Source organism: Haemaphysalis longicornis, unplaced genomic scaffold, assembly GCF_048455015.1.
Source record: "Haemaphysalis longicornis isolate Haplotype H1 unplaced genomic scaffold, Haemaphysalis longicornis Haplotype H1 scaffold_1, whole genome shotgun sequence".
Classification (NCBI taxonomy): domain Eukaryota; kingdom Metazoa; phylum Arthropoda; class Arachnida; order Ixodida; family Ixodidae; genus Haemaphysalis; species Haemaphysalis longicornis.
This window is the reverse complement of record NW_027526203.1, coordinates 197573337-197595499: the sequence shown is the minus strand read 5'-3', so window position 1 is coordinate 197595499 and position 22163 is coordinate 197573337. Positions and strand designations below refer to the sequence as shown.

The window sequence follows — 22163 nt, the reverse complement described above, 5'->3', positions numbered from 1 at the left end:
AGGTCAAAGAATACAGACAGAAAGTACTGTTTATGCGCGAACGCATATCTTATTTGGGACTCCAAGCGCACAAGTTGGTCAAGCGTGGATTTTTGTTCTCGAAAGCCACACTGGAATGGATCCAGGAGCCTGTTTGCTTCTAGAAAATGCATTAATCTTCGGTTGATCATTTTTTCAAATACTTTGCACAAACAGCTAGTCAGAGCTATAGGTCTGTAGCTCGATGCAACTGCTGGGTCCTTCCCTTCCTTCAATACTGGAACAACAATGGCCTCTTTCAGCCTTGGAGGGATATATCCATTGTTCCAGATCCTATTAAAAAGTGATAGTAATGCAAGTTGAGTTTCTGGGTGCAAGTTCTTGATCATTTCATGGTGAATATTATCAGGTCCAGGTGCTGCTTTACCAAGTGTGTTTAGGCAAGCTTCGAACTCAGCAATAGAAAATTCAGCATTACATGCCTCACTTGGAGGTGATTTACAATGAAGTTGCAGTTTTTCTTCCCTACGTTTCAATTTAAGAAACTTGGCTGAGTAGTGCGCTGCACTTGAAACCGACTCAAAGTATGCTCCCAGTGCATCCGCCTGATCTTCCAGAGTGCCACCAGCATTATCAACTAGAGGGCGGGGGCATGTCTGCTGCCCTTGCAACTTGCGTATCCTATTCCATACTTTATTTTGGTCGGTGTAAGAGTTAATGCCCTCTATGTACTTCTCCCAACTCTCACTTTTTGCTATCCGTCTCACTCTTCTCGATTGGGATTTGATGCGTTTGAAGTTTATGTAGTTTTCAGTCGTGGGAGAGTTACGGAAAAGGCGCCATGCTGCATTTTGTTTTTTCCTAGCACTTTGGCAGTCCTCATTCCACCAAGGAATCGGCTTTCTTTTTGGGTTACCAGAACTTTGTGGGATACATTCACTAGCGGCTTCAATTATGTGCTTTTCGATAAAGGAAAGTGCGCTGTCGATGTCCAGTGAATCTAGATAGTCACGTGGAAGACAGGTGAGCTGTCGAAACTTTTTCCAGTCAGCAGACCCCATCCTCCATCGTGGTACACTGTTCTGCCCATGTGTCGACGCTACCTTTTCTTTCAGCACGATTGGAAAGTGGTCGCTTCCATAAGGGTCATCCAGGACGTGCCAGTCCAGTAGTGGGAAGAGAGTAGCAGTGCAGAGAGCTAAGTCAACTGATGAGGATGTTTTGTGCGTGGGACTAAAGTATGTGGGCTTCTTTTTGTTTAATATGCAAGCTCCAGTGGAGACTAGTAATTTTTCTATCATTCGCCCTCTTGAATCGTAGTTTTCACAGCCCCAGAGAGGATGATGGGCATTGTAGTCTCCTGCTATTATGTACGGCTCTGGGAGCTGGTCCATTAGATTTTCAAATTCAGATTTCTGTAGTCGCTTGTCTGGGGGAATGTAAATGGAGCAAATTGTTATTAGTCGCTGCAACCATATAACTCTCACAGCTACAGCCTCTAGTTCAGTCCTGAGTTTAACTTCCTTAGCTGTGGTTGACCTTTGAAGGATAATAGCCACACCACCCAATGGTTGGTTGGTGTTTTGCCTGTCCTTTCTGTATGTGATGTACTGGGGTAAAAAGTCTGTGTGTTTGCTGCTTAAGTGGGTTTCTTGGAGACACACTGCCAGAGGTGCATGCTCCCAGAGCAGCTCTTTAACATCATCCAAGTTTTTCAGAAGCCCCCTGCAGTTCCACTGCAGTACACTACAAAAAGCCATTGCTAGTATTGAGACGTTTGTTACTAAAGACAGGCTCAGCTTGTTAGCTGCCAGAGCCTTTTCCAGTAGGAGACACCTTAGGGAGCTCTGCTTTTTTGATCAGTTCCTGGGAGTTCGTACGCTCCAGCGGTTTGTGGCGATCCTTCGGCGTGATTGACGAAGAGGATGGCTCACCTGTGTCCATAGCCTCGAAAGAAGGCTTCTTTGTTGACGGTTTGAGACCTGGGGCCTTGGCTGGCCTCCGGTTCTCCTGTGAGGTTACGACCGCCTCAGTGGTGTTAGTCAGCTGTGCAGACCGCGAGGCTGCAGCTGACACATTGGCCGTTTTCGGGCCACCATTTCCTTGAGGTGCAGCAGGTGTCGCTGTTTGCACCTGGGGGGCTGAAGATGTCTCCTCAGGTCCTCTCAACGAGGTCCCTGATTGGACAGTTGCCGCACGTGGCGCCACCCCCTGACGCGCCACGTCGGGGTATGCTATCTTATGCGTGATAGCAAGACGCCTGCGTGCTTCGGGGTAAGAGATGTTTTCTTTTACTTTCAACGCAATGATTTCTTTTTCTTTTTTCCACTGCTGGCATGAGCGCGAGTATGCAGCATGGTCACCGCTGCAGTTGACACAGTGTGGTGGGGCAGTGCAGCTTTCTGACACATGGTCGGTTTTGCTGCATTTTGCACATGTCTGCTTACCCCTGCAACTCTGTGATCCGTGGCCGAATTTCTGACAAGTATAGCACCGGCGCGGGTTGGGGATGTAAGGTCTGACTCGGATTTTCACGTAGCCAGCTTCTACAGTCTCCGGGAGAACCGTTGTGCCAAAGGTGAGAACAATGTGCTTGGCGGGGATTTCTTTGTTTTCACGGCGGATGACTATCCGCTGAACTTTGATGACATTTTGCTCATGGAAGCCTTCAAGGAGTTCATTTTCAGTAAGGTCTAGGAGGTCTGCTTCACTTATAACACCACGCACGGTGTTCATGGAGCGGTGAGGACTGACAGTAACAGCGGTGTCACCAATTTTGTCAACTTTGAGGAGCTTGTCACATTGAGTCTTATCTTTAACTTCAATCAGCAGGTCGCCATTGGACATTTTTTGTGCCTTGTAGCCAGCCCCAATGAGGTTCGACAGACATTTGGACACAAGAAATGGCGACATCTTTCTCATTGTTGTGTTCTCATTTTCCGAGTGCATCACGTGGAAGCGTGGAAAACACTCTTGCTTCTTTGAAAGAAAAAATTCAAACGTGGTTGCCTCGGTGCGCCCTCTTTTAAGAGAGCGATTCATGGAAAAGGGATTTTGAGATGCCATACAACAAGTATGTGTTCGGTGGCAAGGCCGGTCGCCCACCACCGAGCCCAACAAGGGAACGTGGCTTTTTCAGCACACGCTAACCGTACCTTGCCACTATAACCCTATGCTTGAAATCAAGAGTGATGTCTTTGCACAGGGTTAACCCTCGCCGCTTGGAGAAGCATGGAAGCAAAGAAGGAAGGAGATGACAGGACAGGGTTAGGAAAGACGATAGGAAAGCAAAAGAATGAAGAAGAGGACAGGAAAAGGCGACTGGCTGATTCCCCCCAGGTCGGGTCAGACTGGGGGCACCGTCTACGGGAAGCGGGGGCCGAAGTGGTGTGTTGCCTCTGCCAGGGGGCCATGAAGGTCCAAAACAACCCTGGCTTTGGCTCAACCACCAGGATGCCCTTTTCCCCGGACACGGCAAAGCCACGCACAGCCGAGGGCGTGGGTGGGTTCAACCCACATGGGCTCGGGGTCCGCGGTGTCGCCACTACCGTCACCTTGAAATGCAAGGCGCCCCTGCGGGCGTTCAGCGGCGGTCACTGCAGGCCCCTTCCGATGGGAAATTGGCCTGCCTGTTGCTCTCACCTGCTGCCCTGGCCTGCTGTTTCCTAACCCAGGGCTGCCCTACCACCCTCTGGCGACTACAAAAATGCATACAGTCCATGCATACAGTTGTGGACTGTATGCATTTGGCTGTATGAACTGTTGAGGACTTGCTTGACTGGGGACCAGTGTCGAGGACGCCGCATTTTGCACTGCAGCAGTTGTCCAAATGGTAAGGCTCAGTCTTGAGAAGGGAGGAATTGTGGGGGCCCTTTTGGCCTTCATGCTTTGGTTGCACATGTGGTTAGGCCTCCCCGGTCATGGGGGTGGCCATCTTGTCCACCGGCGTCGTCACATGCGTGCTAGCTTCCTCACTGGCCGTGCGTGGCGTGCCGTACCCACGATACCACGTGACTTGCTAACGAGGACGCCGGAGGACAGACCCTCATTGGCCTCCCACTGGCAACCTCTTTCCCAGAGGAACTCCCCTTTCCAGCAAGCCGTGTTCGGACGGGCCGACCAACACCCTCTACGACCCCGTTTGCGGGGGAGTCGGCTGGGTGATTCAGTCGGAGTTGGTCGTATCAGGAGTGCCTACGACAAAGAACCCAGTTGGCTCTACGGGACTCTGCTCCGAGATTCCGTCTTGACCAGTCGTTGGCAAGCTTCTCTTCCCACTGCCGCAAGGACAGATATCAGTCTGGGTCCCTGTGGCTTCAGCAAGCGAAAGGAGCACACCTCCCCCCCGATGATGATGATGATGATGATGATGAAATTGAGGTAATGGCGCAGCAACCTTTCGGTTATAATGCGCCAAACACAAGGTAAGAAGATATCAATGTAAGTTAAAAGTTTTGCTCAAAGTATCATAAATATAGAAATGAATATTTTTAAAAACAGTTCCGTGAGATGAAGTAGCTAAAACTGGTGTAAAAAGCCAGTGTCTCAGAAAAATTCAAAAACTTTAGTCAAAGGTACCATTGGTTCATCACCAAGTAAAAGCATTGGGTGTAAGGGTATACAAAAAGTGTATAAAGCTTTAAAATGTCTAATGCGGGCCGCTTCTAGGTATGGAAGAGGTTCTCCGCAGTGCTCGCAAATGGGTTCCTGTTCCTTTTTCAACAGGAAGCCATGCGTCAGCACGGTGTGACCTATACGCAGCCGGCACAAAATAACCTCGAAGAAACGATCTCGGTGTGTACAACTTTTCCATTCAGACACGTAAGGTTTGACTAGATGTAATTTATTTCTGGTTTGTTTATCCCATTCAGACTGCCAGTACAACTTCATTGACTTTCGTATGCTGTTTCGAAGGTCCTGGTAGGGAAGCTTTAACTCTGTTATTTCAAGATGCTTGGTCTCATATGCTGCTTTATCAGCGGTTTCATTTTCTGGGATGCCGATATGGCTTGGTACCCAGCAAAGGACAACTCTGACCCCTGCTAATGTAAGGCAGCACAGCCGGTTTTTTAGCTCACCTACAGCTGCATTCTTTGAAGGGACAAGGGAGGTTACAGCATGTATGGCACTCAAAGAATCTGTAAAAATGGCCACTTTTTGTACTCCCTTTGCTACTACATCTTCAACAGCTGAGGTACCCCCCCCCCCCCCCCCCCCCCGAGCGACAGTCATGTTGTCTGGTACGTGCCCTGTATTTACCAGGCAATGAACCCTCAACTTTGATTTCCAGAGTTTGCCTAGCGTGTGCGAGTACTTAAACCTGTGCACGAGTCCCCAGATTCCACTGGGACTGGTGTATGGCTGGTAGTGCTTTCCTCTGTTATCCCGTACGTTAACCCGCACAGAATAAAAACTTGGCTGTTGCGGGGAAAATGAAAAGCATTAGTTTTGTTTGATTTTATTGGTTCCATGTCGCACAACAGGTGCACGCGACTTGAAGGACTTTATTTTGGGGCAAGACTGTTGCAGCAGCCAGTGAAATGTACAGGATGGTACACAGAACTGGCATCGCAGAAAAAAAATTTAAACAGGAACACTGTAGGGTTGCTAGAAAATTATCACAGCATTACGCATAACTGACAAAAACTTCCGCCCTGAAACCAAAGCTAGGCAATAAAAGAGCAATAGAAGAAGGCATTGAACACATAGTTGCAACTAATGCCAGTTGAACCCATCAATTAAGCTTTTTAAGACATATTTACGTAATGCTGTGCACATTGTTCCACTAAGAGAACCTGGCACACACTTGGTGAGATTAATGTGCCGAAACGTGTGCTGATTTAGCTTAAACACTTTCTACTTTAGTGCTCGTGCCAGCAACCTTTACCTTGCTGTCCCACACTTCATCCGGACGCTAAATTTTTTGTTGAGATGCTGTTCTCTTTAATTGTGCCCTGTACTTGAAATGAATATTGAAGGATTCTATTAATTATCAAATTACAACCAACCGCGATACAGGTACGTTTTCAGGGATTGACTACGGCAGCCAAGGTTGAACGCAATGTGCTGCAGAGAGCCAAATACACAGTGCGTAACATAAGTGATGCTTGGCCAAGTGAAGATCACTTCATAGTGATTAATAAAAAATGAGACAACTCCCAGTTTACATTTTTTGTTTATTACTAGCCCTTCCCACCACCTTCCCTCAACTTGAACATAAAAAGTGTACTGCCCAAGCCTAACAAATCAGGCTAGCTTGCTTTGAAACGTCAAAAAAGTGGCCCCTGCTGTAATAAATCGCACCTTTGTCGGCCATTGGCAATGTGTTGCACCTTTTCTTTGGTGCTGAATTTTAAAATATGTGTCACAGGTCATTAAAGTTCAAGGAGTGCAAGAATAAGCTATTACTCAACTGAGGTATTCTGAACATAGAATACAGTCGTTGCTGGTTCTAGTGACACATCGGCACCTTTAGTAATAGTTTGAAAGAACTTGTTTTATATGAGTATGATAGATTTTCAACTAGAACCAGCTTTGACATTAACACAGAGGACAAGGAAAGAGATACAACAAAGCACATAATACATTCTGCACCCATTTTTTTTTTCCATAAATGCAGTTTTCAAACTTAACTCCATGCACGCATAAACATGTTAAAAAACAAGCGTTCTTACACAAGTTGGTATGCAGTATTAATTCATTCAGCCAGTAGCTGAACGAAGAAATGGTCATATGGAATACCAAATTAGTGGCCCTTGCCAACAAACTGTCCATGCAGCACCCAACACAAAGCTACAACTAATGCTATCTCGTTCCATCGTCCAAGCAGCACGAGCATAAAACCTGCATCCCGGTGCTTTAAATGCCTGTTCTTTGGTTGGTTGCCTGTGCAAATCTCTGACAGAGGGCAAGGCAACTTCAGGAACCGAAAAATGCACAACTACTGCAGCTGTGCAGCCATGACCCCCCACGTTTTGTGGTTCGTGCAGCTAGAAATACGTAACTACAGATGAAGGTTTTATGCACACTGCAAAAACAGGCTGCAATCTAGGCAGGTGAACATTTTGTACAAGCCAGTTGTGCTAATCAAAGCACAGACAAACATGAAGCCAGTTGTTCAGCAGTCGCAAAAAACGAGCAGATGTTTGTTGCAATTGCCTAATCTCGCCATGCCTACTGAAACCTGGTAGTGAGCACTACACGGATGCTTGAAACTGGCCTTCTTGTTTTACAAGCAAAGCTTTGCAATGAAACACTTCTTCGCACTGGTACTCCTGAAAGTTCCATTTAAAGGTGTAAAGACACCGAGAGCGTACACTTCACAGTTTTTACTTCAATAAAGCTACAGTCACAAATTAATTACATAACAAAACACGAAATGGTCAAAATCGTGAAAAGCAACTTATTGCCCCCTCAGTTTAACCGCCAATTTCAACCCCAGTTCCAGAGGGGACAGCGAAAAAAAAAAAAAAAAAAAAGATACCACAATATGATGCCACACATCGCTGCTATACATCAACAGCGTGGACAAGCCAAGCATTCAACTGGTCTGTCATTTGGTAGGCCATGCGCTGACAGACGCATACGGCACTATGTGGAGGAATCTGAGCCCCGAGCTGGCAGGGCTCAAAGCATGCAGCCCTACTTGACACAATTCAAGCTGAGCCAAGTACATCGGGCTCTCACTGTGCTGAGGCAACACGGAGCAAACACAAACCATGTCCATTCTTGTTCGCACCAGCCACTCTGGGTGCCAGCTATCACACACACATAAAATCTACGTTTGCTGTTCATTCCGAATCATGAAGGAGGCCATGGGGAAAAACGCCTTCTTTTGTTTTGCCCTCACTGAACTTCACTAAGCAGTATCTCGGCATCAAAGTAACTTCCGGTGCTGCACAATGTGGCTGCCCAGTGCTACAACCAGTTGTACACGCGTGCACTCCAAAGCGACCACAGTAAGAGCATGCAAATAAACTGGGCCGAGCTAGAGAAAGAACACCGCCAGTGAACCCGTTTTCCTCCAGCACCTGCTGAAATGTCAGCCTTTTTCCCTAAACCATTGCAGCTAAGCGACATCTCAATATCTATAGAGCGATGGCCGTGCACCATGCAAGTAGGGATTTTGCTAGTCTGCGTCATCACAAAAACCAAACTAAAATATGTCCCGATCACTTCTGTTCGTCAAAATTTGCTGAGTTGTATCCCTGTATATGTCCAACAGTAGAACTGCGTCAATATCTCAGCACTGAAATTTCACATCTGTGCCTGCTTTACGTGCGCAAAGATTCTGCTAGACCCCTCCCCTGCAAGTGCAGTTGAGGCTGTGTACCCCTTGTGCACCTAAAGACGGGCAAGCATTGCTGTGCAGTAGCAAATAATTCTGCACTGCAATCCAGGTCATGTGCTGGTTGGGTTGGCGCCTATTGGTCCCCAGTCTTCCCCTCAAGCGGAAGGCCCTGCTCTCTGACGAGGCCTGGAGAGCAGTGAGCTCTCCTTGCCTGCGCACTGCCCTACTGCTTGCTGGTCCCCACATGTTTTGCATTTGCAAGCCTCTGTGTCAGCCAATCTTGCAAGTGGCCATGCGTGGCTTAGCTACACTACCAGTGACCATTGCAACCGATTGCGAATGCTGCGAGATCATATACATTGTATGCCTGTGCATGCTTCTAAATTACGTGAATCTCAGTGTGGTGATGCCGCAAGCCTTCTTTGGAACTACTAGGCAAGACATAGCAACATTCTGTTACTGCATCTTCCGTGGATAGCTAGCCAAAGCCAAGACCACCAGGCTGCCTTGGCAGCAAGCTTCCACATCATCTAAATGCAGCTGCGCTCTCACTGCCTAAAAGTTGGCCGCATTTGGTACCCCAACTAAGCATTTAGAGCACGGACCCTGTAGAACTGCTTCAGCACCCCACACTAATGGAATTAACGCAGCAGCAACACACCAACACCGAAACAGTAAACAGCCATCCCATTCCCATCACAACCTACCCGAGAGTACATGTAGGGCCCAATCAAACAAGGATCTTAGGCAAATGTTCTTGGCCCATGAAGTTGGTGGGAACAACGGGGCCGGCTTTTTGAATTTACCCAGGTCACCCTGGTGCTACAGGCTGCTCCTGGTCAACTGTGCCAAGGCCGTTATCTCCCAGGCAAGATAAGTGGGCCAGCCTGCGCTGTACCACCACAGAGCTGTCAGTTCGCCAAGCTGTTAATCTCAATGCCCTTTTATGATCACCTTCACATTACAATGTCAGCACATTCATCGATGCATTATTAAGCAATTAGAAACAAATTGAAGCGGAAGTAACCGCTACTTCCCTATCACTCAGACATCTTACATTTAGGAGGTTACTAGTTTACTAACACGTACTGGAGAGTTAGCATTCAGATTAACAGGATTCCAAGACTGAAATGTTTTGCATACCTAACAATAATGCTTCTGCTAGAGGCACATTATTTCCTATCGAATCTAATCTCACTCGTAATCTGCGCTGTCTATTACATGAGGTCCTTAGGCTTGCGAAGCAAACAAGGCTGGCTGTGATGCATGCCGCATTATCATATAATACTTGGGCATACGCCAACCAACTCTCATTGCGATGCGCGTGGATGCCCAGAGCAGTGAATTGGTGCTTGGAGCTAATGCCATCTGTGCTAACTCAATAAAAATAGGTACTCCATCAAGAGCCACCTTTCAACGTTGCTTCTTTCGTAATCCAGTTTCAGTCTTTCGAATTAGTTACCAAGTTCCGAAGAGTGCAGCTCCCAAGTTGCTTGCATCGCCTTTAGCACGCCACAAAAGGTAGGACAAACGAAGAGCAATTATCTCGACACATTAGCACAATGTACGTGAGCAAAAAATCTCAATGGGCAACTCGTAGCTGCCAACATCAACAACAACATCATATCGTACATGACATCAATGCAGGTGGCACATAGGAACTAGGGACAAACTGTAGGAAGGCGGAGAGTGGATGAGCATTGTGGATTACATCACAATACCATGCACCTACAACGCTACCGCCTCCTACCCTTGTGGAATATATTTACGATACGAGGCCAGTTCAACTTGGCACTTTTTCACTTTTAGACTGCTTTTAGGTCACATCAGTAGTGCAACCCCTGCCCGGCTCGGTGGAGGGGAAAAAACGGCGAAAATTTGTCAAGTTAAATTTGAGCTGAAGAGAACAGGTCTACCAGCCATCATCACAGCCTGTCTCCATGTCTTGCCTTGGCTGTCCAATAAGCGTCAGTGCAGACGTACTAATCGAGACGTTCGGACGTAGGGTGGGGCGGCCGCCCCCACCCTGTCCTCTGGCCGGCCGCTTCACTCAAACTGTGTGAGCAGGGCCATCATGCCAACGCCCAGGAGGAGCGCGAAGATCTCCTTGACCGACTGCCAGAGGCGAGTGTTCTCCAGCAGCTCGGGAATGACGGACACGGTGGCAATGTAGATGAAGCCACCTGCCGTGAAGGGCAGCACCCACAGGTTGGCGCTGCTGCTCACCCCGTCCGCTATGAGGCTGCACAGCGTGCCACTCAGGCAGCCAACCGCCGTCACCAGCTGCATGCACATGGCCTGCGCGAGAAGGGGACCCCAGTCAAGGCAGGGCAGCGGGAAGATGAGTCTGAAAGCTGCTCGGGGAACACAACACAGCACTTCAGCCAGTCTAAACAGCAGAGAGCGCGGTCATTTGAATAAATTTCTCCCCCTAAAAATAGAGGGAGAGAAGAGAGTACACCAGTTTAAGTCTGCTCGCTTGGGCTTTATGCGCATTTTACGACATTTCGCACTAATTGGCTGTTCTCTTGGTATTTTTTTTCTTTTGAACCTAACCCCAAATTTCTTTTTGCAAACTTTTCCCCCCCAGGAGTGAGCATGCTCCAATGTATCATGAGTGCTATGAAGCAACCACATATTCCATGAAGTTGTTTTAGTCGCACGCTAGGGAAGTCACAAAAATGCACAACAGACAAAGTAGAGCGTGTGAACGGTAAAAGCTCCACGTCTCCTCATCCACTGTGCCTGGGTCTTCTAAAACGATCAACTTCCCTCTACGCAGGGAGCAGGATTGATCTGCCCAGTCCCACTCGCACACCCAACAATCAACCATGACCGTCTGTACTGTGATGATGCATGCATGATTTCAGCACACACCAAAGTCCATCGGTGGCCTGGACTTATGCGTAGCCTTCGTGCCTCTAGCCAAGGTGTACTATCAGTGTCAAATGAAACGCGAACACGAAAATATGAATCAGAACGTGCAAAATTAAAAAATACTGCTCGTAGTGTTCATATATTGGCACGCTATTGGTATATTTGGAAATTCACTTTTCCCATCTTTGTTTTTGAAACTAAGCCACCCGTCATGATGGTTTGCATGGAAAGAAATTGTGCTATTTGTGCGTTCAGGTTCATATTTTCGTGTTCGCGTTTCATTTGACGCCGATAGTACATCCTTCTTTTAATTCTAAGGTGTACTTCCTTATTTTATTTCTATATAATTCTTAATTTTAAGGTGTACATCCTTCTTTTAATTCTATTTTTTTTTAATAAGGCATAAACAGGGGCAGGAAATGAATTAACATACAAGTAATCTGCATCAAAACAAAGGCAACACTCACGCAACAAAATATTGCAACGCTGTTCTGATGTCTCTCCACAAACAATCACTAACTGTACAGTGGCTAGCCCATAAATCCACCCTACAGGCAGATGCATTGAAACACTCAAAGGAAGCAGCCAGTGTGCAATTTGAGGCTAAATAATGCTTTACAGAAAGGGGATCTCATGGTGCACACCCAGCCAAGCCCAGCTGCAGCCTGGCAAGCTGTAGGCTTGCAAGTCCAAAAACTAATGACATGCACGAGGAAGCCCCGCGAAACTTGTCGTAACTAACGGACTTCAGCACAGGCTTACTTACGAGGCAGTAAGCATGTTAAGGCCCCTCTGCTGTTAATGATTGGCCAGTAAGCGAATGCTCTCTAACATACTTCAGCATCAAGTTTTGCGACGGGAGTTGCACACCATTTTTATAATGCATAACATTTCCACGAGGAAAGTGCTTATTATCAATGAAAATAAACCTCTTCTCAATCTTTGCATTCGCCAGGGTAGAATGCATAGCTTCTTGCGCTTTTTTGTACACATTTTTGTTAAGCCCAAGACCCCCCAGCATGACGGTGAACTCCTTCCCATGTCTATTCAAATCGATAGTATACTATCGACGCTTTCAAGTTTAAATTTGAGAACTGGCGCCATCTACTGAATAGTTAAGACAGTTACATCCTCTCTGTTTTTTTTTTTTTTTTCTGAGCGCGGCAATTTTTTAAACCCCCGCTGGTGTCATGTGGCGAGTGTTCAGATAATACCGAGACGGTGTTGACATCGTGCGCTACGGCACCATGGAAATGCTGCATTTTTAGTGATTTGGAAGATTCCACACGTGACCTTTTAGACGACATCCAGCAGCACTAACTGCGAGGACAACTTTTCGTCATCGTATTTCAGCATCGGAAAGCGACAGTGTGCCAAACCGGTGTACAACCTGATACCTCTGTTCAACACAAGCCCCAGAAAATGCAAAAGTATCGAAACTGTGAATTGTGCTACAAGCAAAAAAGATTGGAGCAGAAAACCAATGTTTTCTGCAATGCATGTGTGGCCAACCTATGTCTTGAAGAATGGCTTTGCAGAGTGGCATGAAATCCACTAGCACTAAGTCAAGAAATTTTACAGCTAGGCATTTGATATTTTCAGGAGTTTTGCACTGATAGTGTATGTACAAAATGTGTATCTGAAATTTTTTGTGCATTTTTTCTCTGTGGAGCAACCCCAATGTTTTCGCTTATTTTTTTGTGCAACATATTTTTTTTTTCAAATAAAAAGTTCTGGTTGAAACAATAACCACTGCAAAAGAAATTTACTCTTCTATAATTCGATACACATTTCTTGTGACATACTTCTTGTGCATATTTCTTGTGACCGGGAAAATATTGTTTGCTAGACCACCCAAAATCCCTGCTTTTCCTGTGGGCAGGAATGTGTTAAGTACGCTAATGCAAACTTTCTCTTGGTTCAGTTCAAACTCTGGATCCTTGGAAACTTTACACACTGAATCTACACCTGGGCCATGAGGTGTGCCATAGTGGGGGATTACGGATTAATTTTGAACACCTGAGGGTCTTTAACGGTCACCTCAATCTCGACACGCGAGCATTTTTTCAGCTCCATCATAAAAGCAGCTCTTATGGCCAAGATCAAACTCGTGTCCTCTGGCTCAACAGCAAAATGCGTTAGCCACAGAGCCACGACAGCGGGTAAAACTCAGAATCCTGACGGTGCAGACTATCCTTCGTATGTTTCTGTTTTCTAAGTTCACATCCTGATCAGCTGCGATCAGCCTTGTGCCACAGCCTTGTGCCACATGAGCCTTGTGCCACAGTTTGACTCATTCAGCCTTCTTCGGTCACATTCGTGCCACAATTTTTAGAAATGCTCGGGAAATTCAACAGCCTGCCACTTCGCCTCATTTTCTTGGTAGTGCATAATGCACCAGCAACACGGCACTTGCTGCCACACTTTTTTTTTAGTTATAGACAGGGGCTGAAGGGACAGTGAAATCAAAATACAAGTTGCTCTAGATCAATAGATTAGCCCATCGAGAACACTCTTACGCGCAGATTTTTTTGAAGGTAGAAAATTGGGACAACGTGAAGACAGGTGCCACCACCACTGGCTGTACCGCACAACTTGCACCGGAAAAGCTTAAATCGTCTGGCGTGTGCAACGTCTTTCCTGGCTGCCACTGGACGGCGCTAATTGTCCATACTTGGGGCAGCGGTACCACTTTTCGAAGAAGCACGCGAGCTACACACAAGGGGTTGGTTCGACGCCAACATTTGCGGGGCCTCAAAAGGACAGTTTTCCTTCAACAAAGCATCAATACTGATCACGGATCCCATGAAGAAACACTTTGCTTAGTGGTCTGGAGCTGCGAAGGACGTGAGAGTTCGGGAAAGCACCACGGATTTGTCCGAAACTGACCAAATTGCTCGGTACGTGGCAGCGTTGTATTCGGTTGCTTCTATACTGTTGTACATCACCGCTGCCTCGTTTACTTCCTGTATATCATGATGCAAACAGCAACTGCAGTCGCTGTTTGCATCACATTTGATCATCGTTTGAGTAGCGATTTCTCAGCAATTAAGGCATCTTTCGGCACTGAATTAATGCTAAAATGGCTACAGGAAGGCGAGACTTTCATTTGAAACCAACTTGCTGGTTGCCTTCAGGGCCAATTGCAGCTGCTGCTTTCCCAGATTTTCACCCCTCTTTGGTTTGAGTGCCCACCTAAACACAGACACATTCATTCCTCCCTTCCCACCTGCTCTAATGGCAGCAGCGGCATAAAGGAAACAATACAGCCGTGCACTATGCCGCCATGCTTTTGCCACCTGCTGTTCACTGGGGAAAGATCACATAGAGGGGAGGAACAATCACATGACCAGGCGTTCTCAGTGCAGACGACGGCACGTCCCACTACAGTCCAACACCCTTATAACAATGCCAGTCGCAGCAATACATTGTATATAACAATGAACAGTAGCGGACCCATCAACTTTGCAAGGTAAAATGAACTGCTTATTACAAATCTGACTTTTCTCATTATGTCCTGCCCTCTTAGCTCTTAAAGATAGCGGGCCCAGGAGATAAAAAGGACAAGTAGTGGCTTTCCAGTGTCTTCTAGATAAAAAGAAAACTGCAGCGCTGTGCCATAATAGCCAGATGGACAGGTGCTCTAGGCTGCTACTAATCACCAGGACTTCAAACAAAGGTCGCTTCAGTGTATAAATGAAACTTGACAACAATAAAAGAAAAAAATTCCCCCGCATTTCCCCGAGGGGGAGAATGTGAAAGTGCGAATGCACGGTTGTCGGCCCGCTTGCGGCGCTTGCGCTCGGCCCCCGCAGCCCACCGCCTCGCCGCCTTCTCTTCCATCTCTTCCATCGGGTTTGTAGTATCACGTGTACACCACGCAGTTATCAAGCCGCTATCACGCCGCTGAGTCGCCAACGCACGCCGCTGACGACGTAGTTTGAATGCGTTAAAGATATAAGGCGCGTCACTAACACTGATATCACCGTCGCGTCCGTGGCTTGGTCGGTAGAGCGTCGCGCTGCGGCCGCAAAGTCCTCGGATCGAAACCTGGCGCCGGATGCTGTTTCTTTTTTAAATATAGAGGAGCACTGCGGACGCCGACGCCGCCGCCGCCGCCGGCGGTGGATGGTTTGGGGTCGCTTATAAAGTGCATTCGCACTTAAAAAGTAGAGGATGTGATGTGGAGGCTTCCTCCTATCTCGAAGGCATGGGTCTTTCTAGCACGTTGCGTTAAGTTGGTTGGCAGGCGCATTAGTTGGTCTGTGCAGTGGGTCATATGGTTACATCTCTATTTCATTAATGCTGGGTAAAGACCACCAAATGCTTAGAAAACTACATTTTTCAGCCAAACCTGGTTGTTAAAGTTATCAGTTATAACAAGGGCTTTTTGGTGGCACTTCAGTATTGTTATAAACGTGTTTGGCTGTTATAAGTGGGTTAGACCATAACCACTGCGCTGCAAAAAATTGCCCATTACACTCCGTCAACAAAAACAGACTGGCCAAAACACACCAACCTTCTTCACTGGTATGCCCATATGATACGCCCAAGTTTGATTTATGAAGCCGAAAAAAAAGGGGGGGGGGGGAGGATGGGATGCAGCCGGCAGCTTTTGTTCGAGCAAGGTTCCATGTAAAAGAAAAACTGTTTATGTAAGATAAAAAAAAACTAGTTCTATGGCAAATAATGTTACCCTGCATTATAAGGTTCCAACCACAGATGCAGACCCAACTGAACAAATGTGGAGCACACGGTACACATTACTAGAATCTGATTTAGAAAGCTGTGTTTGGCTGCATGGTATACCCATGCGGTACAGAAAGCGCTGGCTTGGAGAAGACCAGGCATTGGATAAAAGAAAACGTGAGAGGTGACCGCAGCTTGTCCACAATAATTTATCTCGGCGTCACTATCTGAAAAGTGGCTCAGCTCAGAAACTGCAGGAAACGAAACCGGATGGTGCATGGAATCTGGTTTGTGTTGCTGGCTGCACTGCGTTTTCAAAACGGCTGCCTGGTAAGTACTGGATAGAAGAGCTTGCCTGGTAGCAATACCATGGGGCTGTGTGTTCCACACCAGAGCTATCTCCTAAAGATTTAGAAGCTTACATTTTGCTTTGTGGCCTCCATTTCTTTCCTCTCAAAGGCAAAATTTAGACAAAAAAATTGCAGAGAACACTTTATTTTGTTAATATGTGAGGATTCAAAAGCACGCGTGAACGTGCAGTTTTTGGAAGATTCGTTTTGCGATTTGACCACACACACTGGGGCCATGTTGCTGATATATGACAAAGTGTCATTATCATTTAGTCAATGCGTTCTACAGGGTCCAGCAAGAGGTTGTTGCCGGTTTGAAGCCAGACCACACATACCAGCACGTTCCCCTCCCTGCGTCGCCACCTCTTTTGCTGGCCCCCTTAGCAACACTGACATCGCTGCCTTAAAGCCAAATGACATGTCGCAGCTAATGGGAAGGTCACGTCAGCACACACCCTCATTCGCAGCCAGTGGGGATGTCTCGTTGGCACATACCTACATTCGCAGTCAATGAGGATACTACCTGCCACCAATGCGGTTTTTTCACCCCATGAGACACCTATGCTATCGCATAAAAAGTGGATGTGCAGTGAAGCTCTCCGATTGTATGAATGTAATGATATTACTATAATGAATAAACTATGCCTTGTTACGTGAATCTCACATGTGGCTGTGCTTAATAATAATACACATTTGAGCAAACAAAATAAATCCGAATGTCTTGCAATTTTCCTGAAATTTTAGCCCACCCTTAAAGGGACACTAAAGGCTGCACAACTTTATGCTTTAACCGAAAGAACACGCATTTCGTAGCTCTCTTGACTTTTGTTTGACCGCCAACAATGCCTTGCTAGCCGAGAAAAAAAAAACTAAGGTTGGCATCTCTTTCTCCCACTTCCCTTCCATTTTTTTATGACCTTTAAGAGCATGTCACAAAGCATCCAGAGCAAGGTGGGCCCCCAATTTACCCGGTCGTCGCCATCTTTCTGGCAGCCTATTAACATTGCCTCTCACTTTTGTTCAAATGATTGGAAGCCAATAAGAGTTTTCTTGAAGATGGCAGAGTGCAGGCAAAGTTGGCCATCAAGCCTCGCCCCTGTATGCGCCCCCGAGAAACTTCCTGATGATGCACGTACCACAACCAGAGAAAAGGTGAGAAAATACATGCACCATGGGCCAGCAATAAAGTTAGCAGCTGTCACATCCTGATACCACAGCCAATCGCACTAATAATCTCCTACTTCTGTCGCTGGCTGTTGTGTACAGATGCCCCAAATGGTAAACGGAGCGTGGATTGGAGATTTTGAGGGGATTTCTCCGTCATGAGCCTAGCACGCAACTTCTAAGTAACTTTTCAAGAAATTCATTCTAAAATAAAATCGGGCCACACATACTCTATTTATGCTGGCAGGCGCATAAAATAGGAATTATTCTAATTTCCCCAAGCCGTGCTTCGTTTACTTTTCGGGGCACCTGTACGCATACATAAACGTGCTAGTAGAAAGTAGGTACAATAGGCTCTCGCGTTGGCCTGCATGCACCTTTCGACTGCGCTTGTAAGCGCAAGGGGAAACATTTCTACGAAACTTAAACAAAGGCTTCCGCTGTGGAGAGGCATCCTATTTTACAATGCTTGCTAGCTGAGGTTTGCCTCTATTAAGAAGCACATACAAGTTCCCACATACATTTATTTTACATCTGCATGCCCCGCCCCAGTGTTTGTTTCAGAAAAATGCTTCGAGAAGCCTCACCAATCCCGTTTCACCATGCACTCGCAAATCATGATGTGGCAAATTGTAGTGTGGGAAAATGCATAGGGCTTCAATACTTGTTTTCACACTTTTGGCACTGTCTGTGTTAATAAGCAACTGCTGCTGCTGCGAATGGTACATATGTATTCCCGACACTCTAATCTACCGATGCTGCGTTAACCCTTTAAAGGGTTAATGCAACCTTACCTTCAATACAAGCTTGAAATAGTGCCAAGGGAGTACAGTCAGTAACAGACTGTAAAGCTTTCGCAGCTGAAATTTGGCCACCTTTTCTACAGAAGTTGGAAAACAATGCCCAAACTGTCCCCATTCCGTAGCTTTAAAAAAAAAAAGCGGAGGGAGGGTGTTAACAGTTTGGTAGCTTTTATCCTAAATGCTGTGCAAACAAGTTATTTTGTGATAAAAGGTTTATACGACTGTGGTTCTCACCAGATGTCATGCTCAATAGCTGGCTCCTCAGCTGAGAAACCTTGCTTCAGTGAAAAACATAAAAAAATGCCCACAAAATAGCTTTATATATATAAAAGGCTGTGACACACTAATAGCTTCCACTCCTTCAACACTGCATGTTTTTAGCTTCAGTATATCTTTATTAAAGAGCTTGTACAGTGCGCAACACCCTTGTCTATAACACTGAGTTTGACTTGAACTGGTTATCTCTCAAAACAGCGCACTTAAACTTGTCACAAAAAACGTTGAGGTCAAAATTTATGGTCAGAATGACACAATAGTTTTCTTCAAATGTTTTTCCGCCGAGGCAAGATAAGGCTACAAGTACAAAACCTGCGTTATAGACAAGGGTGTTGCCCTCTGTACACTGAAGATAGGCAGGAGCAAAGTACAGCACTTTTGCCTGCCAACCTAGCCATTTTCAAAATCACCCAAAAAGTAAATTTGGACCTCCCAAACAATGAGCAACACTGGTCAGCAAAACTTATACTATTGAAGCTTAATTCAAAGCTTCATGCCCATTGTGCTGTCTGAAATAAAGAATTGGCACTCACTCCGCACAAAATAAAAATACAGACAGCTGTGCGAGACCCTGGCACGCACTAAGTAATGCTGCCTAACAAAAATAACTCCTGCAGCAGCATTCGTGGCAGTGCAGTGCGGGTTGCAAGGGAAGAGTGCACCTGTTTGGGCAGTTGGTAAAGTGCGGCCCAAATGATGCACACAAGCCTGGCGCAAACCCAGAATTATTCGAGAATTTCGACATAAAAAAAAAAGACATTTCTCGACAGAGCACAAAAATCCCTAAGGATTCCCTTCGTAAAGGATTCACTGGATTCACTTGCAAGCTTTTTCTGGTCAGCACAGCAACATTTATGCGTGTAACTCAGAGATCCCTTCTGAATATCACCAACGCCACTTGTATTATGTAGCGCTGCAACAAAGGCAGACACCAGCGCTGCACAGCAATACCAGGTCAGTTTCTTCTCACTCTGCACGTAAATGTATGACGTTCAAAAAACGAAGGAACAAAATTGCAGAACACAACCCAAGCGCAAGCGAGAAGAGAGATTTTAAATATACTATTCACTCGTTGACACTGCGAACGTGACTTATTATGCTGAGCTGTAGCCGTTAAATAAACTATTCCCTCGTTGACGTCATGACCGTGACTTATGCTGAGGTGAGTTGCAAGGGGGGAAGCCCACCTTGCGTTTGCTGTAGCCGGACTGCACCAGGATGGCAAAATCTCCGATCTCGTGCGGTACTTCATGCAAGAGGATGGTCACCGTGGATATAATGCCTGCCGTGTTGCCAGCAATGAAAGAGGCACCAATGGCAAGGCCGTCCGTGAAGTTGTGCGTAAAATCGGCCGCCAGGTTCAGGTAGGCAGCTACCTTGATGTCTGATGGCCGCTTTTCTGGAAGAAAAACAAGCAACAGCCAGTCAGTGCATGTCCCAAGGTGCTGAACTGGAATGTTACAGTGGTGTCTGCAATAAACGTCATGCCTTAATGGAACCGGGCATGGTACAAACCATAGAAAATACACTTCTTTTTTCTCAGCATGCAAATCTAACTCGGTGAAAGGGCTGAAATGACACGTGGCAATGTTATGCTTCCAGACTGCAAGCATAGCCTACAATATGACTTATTTTATACATGTTCCTTTTCAAGGACAGGTTAGCATAAAGTATTGTGCTTAAATAAGCTTTAATGCAGCAGCATCCCTTTGTTTCTTTCTACAGTCCACGTGGATTAAAGTGCAACAGATGGCTAATGAAAGTGCTGTAACATAGGCTTGGCACTCTCCACCCCTATTAAAAGCATTCATCTTTATTAATTTACATTCTATTTCTGTACTCTGTTGGCACAAAAAAAAACCACGCCAATTGCCGCGTGCAGTCGTAAGCAACCACAAACACGACTGGACTAATGCCTAAAGGAAACAGTTTTACTCCGATCAAAGTAGTATAACAGAAGCATATGAACAGAAATTTGAAACCAAGCTCTGTGCAATCATTTGCATTGAGCACTCATCCAGCTAACACGTTAGAACGGTGGTTTGGGCTAGTTGGTGGTGCATACTGAAATTCGAAACAGCGCAAAAAGACGAGACAAGGGAACGACGACACAAGGCGCTTGTGTCGTCGTTCCCTTGTCTAGTCTTTTTGCGCTGTTTCGAATTTCAGTATCCATCTAACCTTCTACCTTTGGAAGTGTCACTACAAGTACCAGGTCCAACCACAGCGGCCAGTAATCTCGTTGAGGGGTTTCCACATGGGGCACCTAAGCACAGGTTACGTTCTACTGCTGCTATACATCAGCGCAAAGCCCCCTTACTGAACAAGGAAGGAAGGAGACCTTGTCACAGTGTGGCACCATGGCTATTCGCACCTATGATGATTTTACGAAAGCCCTGAAGTCTTGCTCCAGTCTTCGAGTGAGCATTTCTTCACAAATACGCTTAGCTACCAATGAGGGCGGCACATGCAAAGGACAACCATCGCTTTTTCGGAGCAGATGCTCTGGTCCCACTCGACTACGGAGGGTCGCAGAAAACAATTACGCAATTGTCGCAGCCAAGCGCTGTTCTCCGAAGGAAAGCAAGTCAACAACCAACAGGAATCGGGCACTCACCAGCATCAGTTTTCTTCGGGTCCACGTCTGGGCTTTCAAGTTTGGCTTTTTTCCTGCGCACCAGCGCGGCAGTGGCCTCACCCTTGGCGTCCTCTGCCCCGCTCGACTCTCCGTCGCATTTGCCAGATGGTCTCGCGTCAGCTTCGCCCCTCTCTGACGGCGTCCCGTCGTCAGCGCGGTGCTGTTCATGCTCGTGAGCGTGCGCATGACTGTGGCCACCCTTAATCATGCGGACAAACTTCTCGACCATAAGGAAGGCGAGGATGCCGGCAAGCACCCACAGGCCCACGCTCATGTCATGCGGCCCGTGCGCATGGTCGTGGCCATGGGCATGGTCGTGGCCATGGCCATGTCCGTGGCTATGGCCGTGTCCGTGGCTGTGGGCATGGCCCTCTCCGGAAGCTTCGTCGGTGTGCGGCATGAGCGCGTGGGGGATGAGGTGGAGGAAAGCATCGCCCAGCAAGCCACCCGAGGCGAAGCTAAGGAGTACCTTGAGCAGCGACTCGTGGCCAGAGCGCGAGTCAATGGGAATGAAGAACAGGATGAGAAACGGCGCCACACTGATCAGTAGCGTGGAACCCAAGGCGCGGCCCCAGATCAAAGCAGTCTCCTCAAACGAGCGACTTGACTTCTTAGGAGTGGCCGACGCATGGGAATGAGAAGAGGACGATGCTACGTGTCCGTGGGCATGATGGCGATGCTCGCTGCCAGCTGTTGCTACATGCGGGTCGTTCGCCGCGCGCGAATACTTGAACGCCGCGGGCTCACTGACGTGCTCGTGGTCGTGATCGTGGTCATGATCGTGGTGGTGGTGGTGATGCTGGGCGCCTGCTAGCCGGAGTACGGCACTTGACAGCACGACAAGCACTAGTAGGCACGTTCCGCCGCTTCGAGACAACATGTCTCCCTTTCGTGGATGCGTCTGTGCTGCTCAACTCTCGGAAACGCGCCCACTACAAGAGCATGCTATCTAAACTACTTCCGAAGATAGAAACCGCACAACTCCACTGCTCTAGGCGGGCATTGTGAAAACTTTGCCGACGTGTTTTTAAATGAAGGCGACGCTTATTGACCACCTGGTGGTTTCCTAAAAAAGCAGCAAAAGTTTAAAAATTTTG

General features: G+C 46.9%; 1 protein-coding gene across 1 annotated transcript; it reads right to left on the bottom strand.

The window, feature by feature from the left end:
- Positions 1-5421: 5421 nt before the first annotated feature.
- On the bottom strand, positions 5422-22129 carry LOC144141077 (zinc transporter Slc39a7-like). Its single transcript, XM_077672598.1, has 3 exons — positions 21046-22129; positions 19616-19827; positions 5422-10567 (listed from the first exon to the last, which is right to left on the bottom strand). The coding sequence occupies exons 1-3, from the start codon at positions 21944-21946 to the stop codon at positions 10316-10318; spliced, it is 1365 nt and encodes a 454-aa protein (XP_077528724.1). The 5' UTR covers positions 21947-22129; the 3' UTR covers positions 5422-10315.
- Between the last annotated feature and the right edge of the window lie 34 nt (positions 22130-22163).